This window comes from Trichoderma aggressivum (assembly GCF_033847375.1).
Source record: "Trichoderma aggressivum f. europaeum strain CBS 100526 chromosome Unknown scaffold_003, whole genome shotgun sequence".
NCBI classification, from domain to species: Eukaryota; Fungi; Ascomycota; class Sordariomycetes; order Hypocreales; family Hypocreaceae; genus Trichoderma; species Trichoderma aggressivum.
Genome location: NW_026946369.1, coordinates 1,143,351 through 1,157,391, shown reverse-complemented (window position 1 = coordinate 1,157,391; position 14,041 = coordinate 1,143,351). Strand labels below are relative to the sequence as shown.

The following is a 14,041-nucleotide window of genomic DNA, read 5'->3' as shown; positions in this document are numbered from 1 at the left end:
TGATAGAAGGGGAACAACCTGAAGGCAGCGATGGTGGAAAGTCCCTCCCTTGTACTCACCACATCGTTGTCTGGTGATTGCTCCAGCAGGGGTGTGTTCTCTTTGTGTTGCGTGTGCCCAACATGTCGTACCTCAACAAGCTCAGAGGCGGGATAAAACTTTGGAAGCCACCAAGGGCCAGCAATCAGGATATAAATCGTCGCCGATAAGGCCGTGACATAGAGCACCTGCAAGAACATGCTCCTAGGCACCGGCACCTGAAGAATCCAACCCGACCGATCACCAATCGATCCTCCACCGACCGAACCCTTGTCCGACGAAGCGTCCACCGATCCTTGACCCACGACGCCACGATCGACCGTTCCGATCCTTTGCCCCACAGACGGAGGCCTGAGTCTGAGATCCCTAAGAGTACGGGATAGCACGGGCCTAGGTCACGTACCTAGGAGGAGAAAAAGGCGCCTCTTGGATCCCCAGTTGACGCACACACACGTCGTTTGCCCGCAGAAGGCCATGAGTGTTCTCGGATTGTGGGATGGGTTGGAGGAATTGGCTTCGACTTCAGCTACCCTAAACGACCAAGACGAACTTGCTGTCGCGTCCAGACTATCGGCACGATTCCGTCACATCCATCATATCGTTTTGGCTCATCAAGAAGCTCGCTCCAGCCACAGGTGCTCACACAAGCATCGTGAGCTCGTCTCCCTTCGAGGGGCCACAGAATCTTTGTAATCGAAGTCGACAAATCTTTCGTACGCCTATTTTTCTTCTTTTTTTCCTTGTCTAGATTGCTGGAGGTATATGTTTCGTGGTCTCCTTTGGCAATGTCAAGAGGTGCGACCAGCCAGTGATGAATACCTGGTATGTGCCAGTAAAGTACCTATGTACCTCTAGTAGGTATCTCATGCAACATTCTAGCCTGTGTAGATTTCTTAGCTACACATATCTTTTGTGCCAATGTTTCGAAAAATGTTGTCCTAGCAGCTAAGCTCAGTCCTATTGACATTGTGCGCACAAGCAGGAGGGGCTGTGGCTTCGTTTCCATTGATGGCCTCCGAAATCTTCGCTGGTCAGGTCCATATTGGCATGCACAAGTCTGCCATTTGCTCGGTTTTCCTCCATAGTTGCTGGATTTTTGAGTTTCCTGTCCCTTTTGGCGATACCAGAAGTTCACCGACCAGCAATGACAAGTGCCTCTAATGATATATGAGGCGAAAGTCCCGTGTGGATAGATAGTGTGTATTAGGTGCATGCAGTGGAATAATTATGCATTATGGAATGTGAAGGAAATTTGCCGGGTCGGATGACTCCTGTTGGGTGTCGATTACCAGATCGCAAAGATCAACGACAAAGGTTTACGGAAGACTGCGGATGATGAACGATATACGCCTATTCTTGATAGCTTCCAACATAAATTAAGTCATATAGGAGAGAATGACAGTCAAATGTTCAAATGCATCACATGTGCAGGTGAAGACGGCCGTGTTGGGAGGTATCATGGCACCTGCAATCTTTGCATTTGGCTTCTTGTTCCTGATAACGAAAGACGATAGTCGTTCATTATAAGTCGTCATCCATCGAAGCATATTATGTCAATTATCGACACCATTTAAACGTCGTCCAACGAGTGTAGAATGCTTCTCGTCACAGCTGCGGAACGTGATGACTAATCATCCCCGGCCAACTTCACCTCTCTTACACCGGACATCTCATCCAACCTACCACAAGCCCGTCTTGTTTCAATTGCAAAGGGACCGAGCTATCTCATAAGAAAATAGAAGATATGATTCTCTGTTCAGAAAACTATTTTTGCTTATATACAAATGAAGCAAAGCTATGTACAAATCCCAGATATATACACATATGCGGGAAGAAAGTACGTCGAAGCAAACATCCCCCATACGCTAGATGCAACACCCACATCCTGTTTCCATTATTATTATCTTAGTTGGTGGTAATTCCGCAGCTGCCGGGGTTGCCGTCGCAGTTGCATCCGTTGCGGGCGTTGACCCAGCCGGTCAAACGGTTGGCGATGTCGCTGGCATAGCAGTGGGTAGCAATGCCGTTCTGAAGCTGGCCGGTCTTGGAAATAGATCCAGAGTTATAAATACGAGCAGCGCGATAGAAGGCTGAAACATCACTGCGTCCAGACTGGTTAATGCAGTTGGCGAGGCCATCGCCGCTGGTGGTACCGGCGGTACCCTCGAGGATCATCTGGTAGATCGTGGCCGAAGGGCACGGATTCTTCACGCCGTTCTCGTTACAAGTTGCAGAACCGTTATGATCTTGCATAAGACCCGGATTCCTCACACCGCCATTGGTAGTGTGAACACGAACCTTTTACACGATTAGCATCATATATGAAGTTCTCAGGGGTAGAGGGGGTGAGGGGGGGGGCGGGCGTTGACGTACGCAACCGTGAGACTCCTGCATAATGATAGCAAGGATAAAACGATGATCTACACCGGTAGCAGCGGCGGCTTGCTGAATTCCATCCCAAATAGCTCCAACTTCTGGGCCGCTGTCGTTGGCTTGGGGGGTGGGCAGGTTTTGGCACGCAGCGAACATCTGGTTCTTGTAGTTGTCAAACATGGTCTGGAAAGACACCCAGCGGCTCTGAGCGGGCCAGCCAGCACCAGTGCTTCCGTCTCCCCAGTACATGGTGTAGGTGTCGCTGCCGGCACCGACTCCATCCTGGATGTTGGAGTTGTCGAAGCGGGCGACGGCATTGGTGACCTTTTCGCCAGTCACTCGCGCCTCAAGCTTGACATTGGCGACAACAGGTGCATCAGCAGTCCTGGAAACGTGAGAGCTGCTAGACTTTGAAGGCGTAAAGTTGCCCTTCTTGGGAATTGAAAAGTCCACAGTGTCGGGGACCGGGGCGGTAGGGCCGTCAAGAACGGACGGGGGATAAGGGGAAGCCAGAGAAGCCCCGACCAGGAGAGAAGCGACAAGAAGCTTTAAAAATGCGTTAGATGTGTTCAACATTGCGCAAAACTTGTGACTTACCTTGTTGACCATTTTGAATTTGGTTTGGTTTGAAGAGAGATATTGACTAGCTTGTCGTAGTTGATGGCGATGGCTATGAGCTTGTTGAGAGTGATAACCACGAGACAGGAAGCGGGATTCTTGTTCATTATATATTATTCATGGTCGTCCTTTCAACTTTCTAACCACCTGGTGGTTCTATTCCAGCTTCCTCTTAGAGCAAGACTCAACTCCAGGCATCGTGAGCTTATTGCAGGGCTTATCTTACGTTCCATCTTCCCGCAACATCATGTATTGCTACTACTAAGCCAAATTCATTGCAAGGGTAAGGGGTATCCGTACCACCGCTAGCATCATCAGGCCTATCTGTTTGAGTATTCTCACATTACCCCATATGTTAAGCTTGCTTGAACTCGGCGACGCCTGCACACGCCAAGAACTCTTATGCCAATACCATTCCGTGATGGTTGGTGCATTCATCTATTTCAAAGGGCTAAACTATTGCGAATTCCGTTAGAATCAGTTGTATATCCCCACTTACGATTCCGAAGGGAGGTAGATATCATCGCTAGTGTGCACTCTCGCTCTATTCAGCGTTACTCGCATTGAACATGTTCCTGATTTAGTCCCACTACGTTACTGCGACAGGGTATCCTGGGTAATAGCCTACATATGATGCATTCTCCTTTTTCTGGAGTGCATTGCGTGCAGACTACAGCCCGAACGAAACATTGTAGCTTTCATGCTGGAGCAGATGCATAGTCCAGAGAAATCCAGCTCTCCGGAGCGACCCGGATTTGCGAACTACATGCCATATACAGATTAAGTGGTAAGCGATTCGGCTACCAGGGGCTCCTTGTTATCTGGCGAGCCGCACGATCAACTGGCTGCAAGCAAGCAGTCCTCCACAGTCTATCCTGCGCAACTTTAGCAGGTGGAGTACTGTCAAGTTAGGCATAACAATAAGCTATATTAACTTCAAGGCACAGGATCACACGTGGAGACTTAGCGCAATAGTTCGGTATATTCTGCGGCCAAATCGCACTTGGCAGGGTGAGATGCTTAACCCCAATGAGGCAGGTAGCGATATCCAAACTGGCACATTTCGAGAAGGTAGAGTTGAATTATTGAGTGACAATCCCGAATCATTATCCAAATTAAACTCGGGGGTAAGGAAACATAAGAAGAAAGGGCCAATTGAGGTAGGTCCAGCAGGAAAGCCGAGCCGCCAAGCTGTAAGCAGCGCTTCGGTGTGGCTGAGTAGACGGAATTGAATTGACCGACGAGCGAGTTCTTTAAGATTACGGAATAAACATCTTGGTAAATGCCCGGCATAGAGTACAATATCGAGGGTGGCCTGTTCATATTCTCTTATGGAACGGTCTCGAGCTCTTCGGGGCTTTCTTTCCTACCCGCAGGCTAGCCGCTGAACTCGTCAGTGTGAGATGCCCCTAGCAGCCGAAATTCATGTGTATTTATGCAAACATCGTTAGTCGTAAGTTGCAAATATACATGGCTCGATGGAAGTGGTCTCGTCGTTTCATCCGGAAACGAAGCGATTGCTTAATCCATCCAGATGCATAAATTGTTTGGCACTCTCGGACACTGTGACTTGTATATTATTTCTAGGTGATGATTCCAGCTCTGCTTAACCCTGCTCCTGCCCAATCAGGGTATATCGATTATCCTATGCCGCTAGTATTGATGAGAAATCATGCTTTCTGCTTTTGTAACCCGAATACGGCACTGCGTCAATAGTCCTCGAGGAATCCCCATAGCATCTCTATTTTATTATTCGAATACAGTACACAACAGCAACATTAACAATCTAGGTATAGCATCTAGACCACATCAAGGACAACCACCGGCCCTCGACGGCCGCAAAGGCATGCAAGTCAGCCCTTCGGTAGCGAGATTTTTGTAGCACGACGGCCGCCACAGATAGAACGGAGCGCAACAGGGATCTTTTCTCCATCCATAATCCATCTCCATATTTAAGCTTCATAACGAAGATGTTTATTGCTCCTTCGGTTCAATTGATTGTCCGCAGCTCTCTATCAACATCATGCCAGGAAACTGGAAAAGAGACACTGTATGTATTGTCTCAACGACCTGAATTGTTCAATTATAGATAACATATCGCAAATGTTATCTACTGATCAAAATTCCGGAGGATGCGTCCCGGGTAGAATGAGATACCCGGCAAAAGTGAAGCTTCAACGTTACATGCGACAGTGTGCATTTAATTTATCTGGTGCTGCCGCGTGGACACCTCCACATAGCTTAAATCAAGAGCAATACTGTATAAACGCCGAATAAAGCACTGAGAAGACAAATTCGGCATTGAATTTTTCCGTGGTCAAATCACAAGGCTGTGCTAAACAGGCCAACATCTCCTCGTTACCGTTATAGGCAGCTCTAAGAGGGCGCGCCATATTAGTAAATGATGTTTGGGGTCGGGTAAAGTATCCGCAGCAAGAGCTGACAAGAAAGACTGTACCTAAAAAAGGACTAAAATACCCTGTAATATCTACTTTAGGTAATCTACGAATTGCTTTCAGCGGACTGTCGTTCGTCTCGGCTGCTAATCCCGGCGTTGGCGATTTACTGTATTCAGCCTTCCCTCGTCCGTGGCCAAAGGTCTTGATGGCCATCAGCGCGCGAAGAATTTATTCTTACAAAGAATGTCTAAAAAAGTACGCCAAGGGGCGTTTGGTTTGAAGAATGATATTTGTTGAACCATTTAATGTTCTTACAACTGCTCTGATTAGACTCACTTCGCCTTTATATTTACAGTGCGGTGTGGCCGAGGTATGCGCCATCGTGGCCCAAACATGACCATGAGAATCACTTGTTCGTCATTCAGTCATGTCGCAAGCTACTTTTATGTTAATATATGGTAGCCATCAAAACATCCAGCCAACAAGAGACTTACACATCGGATCTCGCCGTGATAATGCGCAAGTCAATGTATCCACTATAGCTTTGAGGAAGCCATTCATACCAAGCGTTGCGCTGCCTCCTTTCATAAGAACCATCCTATTGGCAGCGTCCATGTGCTGCTTCGAGGTATCTTTATCACCGATATTGAGCTGCTCCAAGAGTTAACATCAGCCTGTTCGAGTATGTAGTCCCGCATCTTACTTCGTCTGCCGCAAGCAAAGAGACTTGGGCGATTGCCGGGTCACCCACCGGCGGATCTTGAGCTGCGAGCAGTTCACTCATCGATCGCAGGCAAGCGAGCTTGTAGTATGTAGCTAACTGCACGAAACGATTGTTCTTGGCCTCTTCAAAAAGGCTTCGGCAAGCAGAAAGTAAGATTGCGCTCAGTAATCCTGGGTTCGCCAACGCAGCCGGAAGCAGCTCGGTGAGCATGAAACGTTTCCACACATTAGAGTCTGTGTACTTCTTGCAATGCCGTTTCCCGAATGGGATAACAAAGCTGACATCTATCATTATATAAGCCAAGCCGTTTAATGATCTTCAAAATGGCACAATAGCAGATCAGCGACTCACAGTGATAGAGGAGAAATTGTTGGGTAGTGTCAAGGTCGGCGCCATAGACGGAGTAGATGTCCTTGGGCATCGAAGACAGTGGAGATGTTTCCAAACTAGGAGATTGAGAAGCTTGAGGAAGATGAAGAACCATTTCACGACTGGCTTCATTCTGATTAGAGCTGGAACGTGGGTTTGCCGCCAAGGCTGAGCGGCTGCCGCCAGCTGAGGACTCTGCTGCGGCTTTCTGGGGCGCTTGACTGCTTCCTTCTCCCTTCTGCTTCTCCTCATGGTATTCGTTCATTCGCTGCCTCCGTATCCTTGCATGTCCGTGCCGCGCGGCATGAGATTTAGCCGCTTTATGTGACGAGATAGCTGCCTTTGAAGGATCTGTGAGATAGACGAAATGCACCTTTCCTCGTGTTGGTAGACTCATGGTGGAGAGCGCCGAGATGCTGCTAGATGATATCGATAACAAGGGGAGTCTCAGGCACGTTGGAACTATATCACTAATTGACCGACTACAAAGAGATAAGAGCAAAGTACCGGCCGAAATATTTGATGTTTTGTGCGAATTTTAATTCCGTATGGACTTATATGATGATAAATCCAAATCTCCAATTGCCCGCAAAGCCACAACTAAGAACCTCACTATGGAATTCGAGGCTAGGCTATAACGAGCGTGCCAAGACTTGCAGTTTCCTAAAGAGGAACTACCGACCCCTGCCGATATTTGGCCGGCTTTCTACCGAGCTCTTCCTCGCGTAATCAAAGCTGAGATCCAAGGCATCGTGAAGATGAAAAGTGCCGGATTACCAATGAGTCAATTCGCCCAGCCACGTGGTGTTTTCTCTTCTAAAAATGATAAGGAACCTCGTCAGTTCCAAGGGCGGTATGGATAGCATTGACAGCTTCGACGACATCGTCAGGCAGAGGTCCTTGTTCAATGACGTCGAGGTTGGAGTTGAGCTGGTCGAGGTTCGATGCGCCAATGATGATGGCATCACCATGCTTCCTGTCGAGAACACTGTGGTTCACAGTCCATCTCAGGGCAACAGCATGGCCGCTAATGCCATGCTTGGCGGCAATTGCCAACGCATTATCCGTTGCAACTTCGATTGAAGGCTTGAGATACAGCTGCGAGTAGACGCCTCCGAGAAAGGTCTGTATATAATGTTAGATATGACCTATCAATTCACAACTCGCGAGAGTAATTAACGCAGAGAACTCACGGATTTGTCGAAACGGCCGCCAGACTTGCCATTCTTATGGTTTCCAGCGAAGAAGCCTCCTCCGGCAGGGCTATCAACTGGTTAGCTTATCACAACCTCATTCGTCTCCCCAATTCTTTCACGATGACTGCTAAAATTGGGTAGAATGATGAAATAGAATTACTCACCTCCAGGCATAGAATGCAATGTTGTTCTTGCGCAGAAGAGGGAACAATACCTTCTCTCCACCTCGGACAATAGGATTGTACTGCCCCTCATAGACACTCGGCTTTACGAATCCGCGACGTTCGCAGATTTCGAGAATTTGTTCAACCTCGCTTGCCGTGTAGTTAGAAAGCCCAAACTTCCTAAACTTGCCTTCCCTGTACGCCTTGTCCATGGCTTCGCACGTCTCCTCAAAGGGAGTCTCTCGGTCAGGCTGGTGCAGGTAATAGATGTTGATTTGGTCAACCTTCAGAGCTTTGAGAGACGCCTCTACTTCACTAGCGATTTTCTCCTTTGTGTGGCTCCCTGGCTCTCGGGATAGCGCTTTAGAGTCGATGGTGAACCTCTTGCCAGCCTCAACAGCACCGAGTCTGGGCTCGGATGTTCCTGATGCACCGGTCGAGTACGCGCGAGCGGTATCAATATGTTTATAACCGCGATCGTAGAAAGCGTTCAAGTATGCGTTCACCTCTTCAGGCGTGTCGTACCGCACGGTTTTGTCGATACTTCTGTCTCCAATCTAGAGGCCAATTATCAGAGGAAGATCCTTTGTATACTTGCAGCGGGAAGAAAGTACATTGCCAGCTCCAATGATGACGTCGAGGGGTGCTTTGGCGGCCATCTTGAATCAAATGGTTGAAGATTGGTTATCAATCAAACTTGTGTGTAGTTGTATCAAGTGGAAATATCAAGTGCTTGAAACTCTTTACGATAGTAGCCGATATTCGTGGTTTTATACGTGCCCTTGAAGGCAGCCATGATGGAAAGGGAATTTTCTTGCAAAGTAATCATTTCGTGCAATAGAAACATTTGGACGAGTGATTTGAAATACCCTCGACGGATTTTATTTTATCTATTGAGTAATGAACTACATACTGCAACCAAGAGAATTTGAGTTATGATGATGCGTCTTGAAATTGGTGGATATCACCCCTCGATATTCCTGATTTCGTAGACTATTCTGAAAGTAGCAACTGCAAGGGTTTGACAGCCAGGAACTAAACATAGTTTATACCTCACTCCCGGGAACATATCAACTACCGATTTGCCTTCTTGTATTTGATTGGTGTAAATGAAGTGGAAAGAGATGTACTGTTGCCACTTCATCAGGAGATTGTCCAAGAATGGCAACTGCCAAATCTATCCATCATGAGCAAAATACCCAGCACTCTAACTAGGCCTACGTAATACAGAGAAATAATTGCCTACTCCAATAGTTGCCTTGGAATTCATCCAATTGGTCATCTATCTGATGCAATAGAGAGGCTCCTCGTTGACCCAGGAATAGGTCATTGTGGCTGATTCAGGAGAGTTGTTACAAAATTATTAAGCAGGCTTAGATGAGCACAAGCATCCACATACGCCTACACTATGCGTACTTGCGCCCTCAGTGACACGTCCGGAAATAGAACATGGGCATCTATTTGTCACGTTCTTTGTGCTTCCCATCCGTTGTATGTTTTGTACGACATGATAATGCTTGATGAGTAGAAGTATAGGTGTAAATATTGAGTTATCAAGTGGATCTGTGTGACCACTCCTTGGTCGAGGCCACTTCTCTGCTGGCTCTTATTTACAGCCAGCTTTTCCCTTCTCCAATCTACGCACAACAGAGAGTTCACTTTCCTAGCACCGGCGCCTTGTCAGTAAACTTGAAAACCTTATCAAACTCGGCACCACGAAACAATTTTTTACAAATGTATTTACGATTCATTATCCCTTTCCTCTTAGGCCTTCAATGGACTGGCTACGCAAGTGCGCTCACAAACTTCGATGACTGGGCCCACCAGCGCATTGCTCTCCAAGACGTGAGTATTCACTTTCGTTACGCGGGAAGTGGGCCACCTGTACTGCTGGTGCATGGTAACCCTCAGTTCAGCCTCACATGGCGCATTATTGGACCTATACTTGCTGAGAATTACACCGTCATCGCCGTGGATAACCGTGGCGCCGGCGACTCTTCGTTACCACCGGATGGGAATTACACCGTCATGGCATCCGCAGAAGATCTCAAAGGCGTCTTGGATTTTCTCAATATTACCTCAGCATACGTGTTATCGCATGATATGGGAGCCGGCATAGCCACTGCCTTGGCTGTGAAATATCCTGATTTAGTTCGGAGGCTCGTTGTGACGGAATACCTTCTCCCTAAATTTGGGTTTGAGTCTGCGCGAAATCCTGGATCGTACTGGGATTTATACGCCAATTGGCAGCTCGCCTTCTTTTCAATTACAGATGCCGCCGAGTTCTTCATCTCCGGCAAAGAGAGGCAAATGCTCGAATGGTATTTCTTTCACGGGAGCTACTCTGGTGCTACGAGCTTCTCTGAAGATATTGTCAATCGATATGCAAGCTCAATTTCGAAACCAGGATTCCTAAGAGCTATGCTTGGTCCATTTGGGATTGGAGCCGTTGCCGAAACGGCCAGCTTCTTCCAGGGCACTCTCGGAAAGAAACCTCTCCAGATGGCAACCTTGTCGATGGGAGGAGAAGCTAGCCTAGGGCCCTTCGCCAAGCAACTCTGGGGTAATGTGACTAGCCATCTCGAGACGGATGTGGTTCCGAAGGCTGGACACTGGATTGGTAGGTCATGGAATTTCCTCTCATTAAGCATGCCTACTGTTCTTTGGCTAACCTTGGAAAATTGTTAGCGGATGAGAATCCTGCGTGGGTTGCCAAACGAGTGCATAAGTTTTTCTCAGAGGATTCTACTCATCCACGCTCAGTTGATCTGTCGGTACTTGACGATAGAGTAACTCTTATGAATGTGGGTTACCTTGGAACTCTTCGGAACGTAGCTCTGGCAGGCTCTTCCTGAGTTCGTCGCTTGAAGTTCATTTCCATTTGTAACCTTTCGATACTGAATGTTTAGATATTTGCCTTGATACATTAAGATTGTGTTAGGATTTGTTTATTTGCCTCTCTCTCATGCCAAAGCTGCAGCGAACGCATTGTATGTGTAGCATTTCGCAGACGTCAAAGCACCATCCAATACCAGCTGTGTAGCCTGATAGATACATTTTTTTATACATATGGCTTTCATAAGATGCAGTTCTTGTTCAATTTTCTTCATCTCCATGATGAAAATAGCCTTCATAAATAATAGCTTCCATTGTAATTCTCAAACGACTCCAATGAATGCGGCAAACTGCATTGCCATCCGGAATCCATCAAACACAGCCACCTACGTCCAGAGGGCATAAAAATGAATGCCTATCCAAAGACTTGAGCCTAATTTTCGTCAAGATCAACAATAAGTATAGACCAGACTTCATTAAATTAGCCATGCGACTTCCCCAATGCGTTTTCAGCAGCCACAACTTGCTTCTTCGCGGCTAAAAAGCTGTCAGGGCTGACGGAGATGGAATCAATACCTGCGTCAACGAGAAATCTGGCAAACTCCGGATGGTCACTTGGAGCCTGTCCACAGATGCCAATCTTACAGCCTCTCTCGCGCGCTATAGAAATGACTCGAGAAATCATCCACTTGACTGCCTCATCCTGTTCGTCAAACAAGTCACCCAACTCGCCAGAGTCGCGGTCCACCCCAAGTGTCAATTGTGTCAAGTCGTTAGAACCAATAGAAAACCCATCAAAATACTCGGTGAAGTTCGCCGCCAAAATCACATTCGACGGGATTTCACACATGACATATACCTTCAGGCCATTCTCTCCACGTCTGAGCCCATGGCGAGCCATGACATCCAAAACCTTTCGTGCCTCTTTCACTGTGCGACAGAAGGGAATCATGACTATCGCGTTAGAAAGGCCAATCTCCTCGCGCAAACGCTTAATGGCCCGACACTCGAGCGCGAAACCCTCTTGGTAGCGCGGCGAATAGTACCGTGATGCACCGCGAAAGCCAAGCATGGGGTTTTCCTCGTCTGGTTCAAACTCAGCACCGCCAATAAGACCAGCATACTCATTCGTCTTGAAGTCACTCAATCGAATAATGGCAGGCTTTGGGTAGACAGCAGCACATAGGGCCGCAAAGCCGCGCGATAGCTTGTCCACAAAATAGTCGGGCTTGTGCTGGTATCCCGCCGTGAGTTCGGCGATGCGACGCTTGACATCTGTGTCTTTGAGTTGATCAAAATGGACGAGAGCCATAGGGTGCACTTGAATGGCGTTGCTGACGACAAACTCCATGCGAGCAAGACCAATGCCATCGGCTGGGAGCCGCCACCAGCGGTAGGCCGCTGCTGGATTGGCAAGGTTGAGCATGATTTTCGTCTTGACCTCGGGAAGTCCAGAGACACTGACAGTCTCACTCACTACATCCGAGATGCCCTCATAAACGAAGCCACAGTCTCCTTCAGCACAAGATACGGTGACGTCCTGGCCGCTGTGTAGGAGATACGTGGAGTTGCCTGTCCCAACAACGGCTGGGAGTCCGAGTTCACGGCTGACAATGGCAGCATGCGAAGTGCGTCCGCCGTGATCCGTGATGATGGCTGCGGCCCGTTTCATTACAGGCACCCAGTCGGGATCTGTTGCTCCCGTGACGAGGATAGAGTTGTCAACAAACTGGTCAATATCCGCCGGCGATGAAATCAGGCAGACTCGTCCCGACAAAGCTGCTTCGCCGACTGAAAGCCCAGTGACCAGGACACGCCCTTTGTTGCTAACTTTGTATGTTTTAAAGATGCCGGCGTCGTGGTGCGAATGTACGGTTTCCGGCCGGGCTTGCACAATAAATAGTTGACCCGTAATGCCATCCTTGGCCCATTCCATATCCATGGGGCACTCATAATGTTGTTCAATGGTACATGCCCACCGCCCGAGCTGTAAGATCTCGTCATCGCTGAGCACGAAAGAGTGTCGCTCTGCTTTGGACGTAGGGACGTTGCGTGTTGGCGTGTGTTGATCACCGTAGACCAACTTGATCTCCTTGTCACCTCTCTTCTTCTCCAATATGGGACTTAGATTGGGACTGGGTAGCAGTGGCTTGAAAACCTGGTATTCATCAGGGTTGACGGTTCCCTGTACGATATTCTCCCCCAAGCCCCATGCCGCGTTGATGAGTACGATCTTGTCGAAGCCACTTTCGGTGTCAATTGAGAACATGACACCAGAGCCACCAATATCAGAGCGCACCATGCACTGTACACCAATGGACAGCGCAACACCCATTTGCTCAAAGCCTTTGATCCGGCGGTAGCTCATGGCCCTGTCTGTGAATAGTGAAGCATAGCAACGACGGCAGGCATCCAAGAGAGCCTCATCCCCAGAGATGTTCAAATAAGTCTCTTGCTGGCCAGCAAAGCTCGCGTCAGGCAGATCTTCAGCAGTCGCACTGGATCTTACGGCCACACTAAGGTTCTTTTCGCCTTTCTTGTCCGCAAGATCTTTATATGCAGCCAGAATCGCCGTTGCCGCATCGGCCGGCCACGTGCCATGAAGGAACAAGTTGCGCGTCAGTTGTCCTGCTTCAGCAAGACTCAGCCTCCCCGCTTCCCATTCCTTCACCAGTGAGGCCAGCTTGGCTCTTATGCCATTGGCATCAACGTAGTGCCAATACATGTTGGAAGTTGTGGCAAAGCCTGGGGGGACAGGGATTCCTTTGGCGCTCAGCGCACCAATCATTTCTCCAAGAGAAGAATTCTTCCCGCCAACTAAATTGACATCATTGCGCTTCAAGTGCTCGAAGTTGAGGACCATGGGTCCCGAAATGGGATGGCCGTTCATTTTTCCCTTTTTGCCGTTGCTTGGATTAATGTCTTGAGTCGGTCAAGAAAGCTTCTTTTAGGAAGCAGGCCAATCTCTGCGATGCGGCATCAATGTCCTTGCATTGAACGATCACGCATAGCCGAATTAGGTTGAGTTAAATGAGTATTGACAGTGTAGTTATTCTCAGTATATATAGAGAAAGTTGAGAATTAGGATAGACAGCTTAAGGAACGCCAAAAAGACTGTATGCCGCGTCCTTCTTTGATGCCGTTTCACTCTCTTGTTCTAGAGCGCACCTAAACTCGCAGAAACGTTTTATGACACCACAACAGATGATGACCCCGTATGTAATGATTGAGCGTTATCATACCACTTTAGAGTTTAGGGACAAACTCAAGCAGTGTTCGCACACCATGTCGAGCAGCTGATGTGGCTCGACGGCACAGCATTTA

At 48.1% G+C, this 14,041-nt stretch overlaps 5 protein-coding genes across 5 annotated transcripts; 1 reads left to right on the top strand and 4 right to left on the bottom strand.

The window, feature by feature from the left end:
* Positions 1–1,944: 1,944 nt before the first annotated feature.
* Triagg1_1469 (uncharacterized protein) lies at positions 1,945–3,021 on the bottom strand (the record flags this gene model as incomplete). The annotated part of the gene is made up of 3 exons (XM_062895542.1): positions 1,945–2,337; positions 2,413–2,958; positions 3,010–3,021. 3 exons carry the CDS (start codon positions 3,019–3,021, stop codon positions 1,945–1,947), a joined length of 951 nt encoding a protein of 316 aa, XP_062759808.1.
* A 2,825-nt stretch (positions 3,022–5,846) lies between these two features.
* Triagg1_1468 (uncharacterized protein) lies at positions 5,847–6,919 on the bottom strand (the record flags this gene model as incomplete). Its single annotated transcript, XM_062895541.1, has 4 exons — positions 5,847–5,866; positions 5,924–6,080; positions 6,133–6,437; positions 6,505–6,919. The coding sequence occupies 4 exons, from the start codon at positions 6,917–6,919 to the stop codon at positions 5,847–5,849; spliced, it is 897 nt and encodes a 298-aa protein (XP_062759807.1).
* Positions 6,920–7,338: 419 nt separating this feature from the next.
* On the bottom strand, positions 7,339–8,541 carry Triagg1_1467 (uncharacterized protein; the record flags this gene model as incomplete). The annotated part of the gene is made up of 4 exons (XM_062895540.1): positions 7,339–7,647; positions 7,716–7,785; positions 7,883–8,439; positions 8,497–8,541. 4 exons carry the CDS (start codon positions 8,539–8,541, stop codon positions 7,339–7,341), a joined length of 981 nt encoding a protein of 326 aa, XP_062759806.1.
* A 1,075-nt stretch (positions 8,542–9,616) lies between these two features.
* On the top strand, positions 9,617–10,570 carry Triagg1_1466 (uncharacterized protein; the record flags this gene model as incomplete). Its single annotated transcript, XM_062895539.1, has 1 exon — positions 9,617–10,570. The coding sequence occupies one exon, from the start codon at positions 9,617–9,619 to the stop codon at positions 10,568–10,570; it is 954 nt and encodes a 317-aa protein (XP_062759805.1).
* A 628-nt stretch (positions 10,571–11,198) lies between these two features.
* Triagg1_1465 (uncharacterized protein) lies at positions 11,199–13,607 on the bottom strand (the record flags this gene model as incomplete). The annotated part of the gene is made up of 1 exon (XM_062895538.1): positions 11,199–13,607. One exon carries the CDS (start codon positions 13,605–13,607, stop codon positions 11,199–11,201), a length of 2,409 nt encoding a protein of 802 aa, XP_062759804.1.
* Between the last annotated feature and the right edge of the window lie 434 nt (positions 13,608–14,041).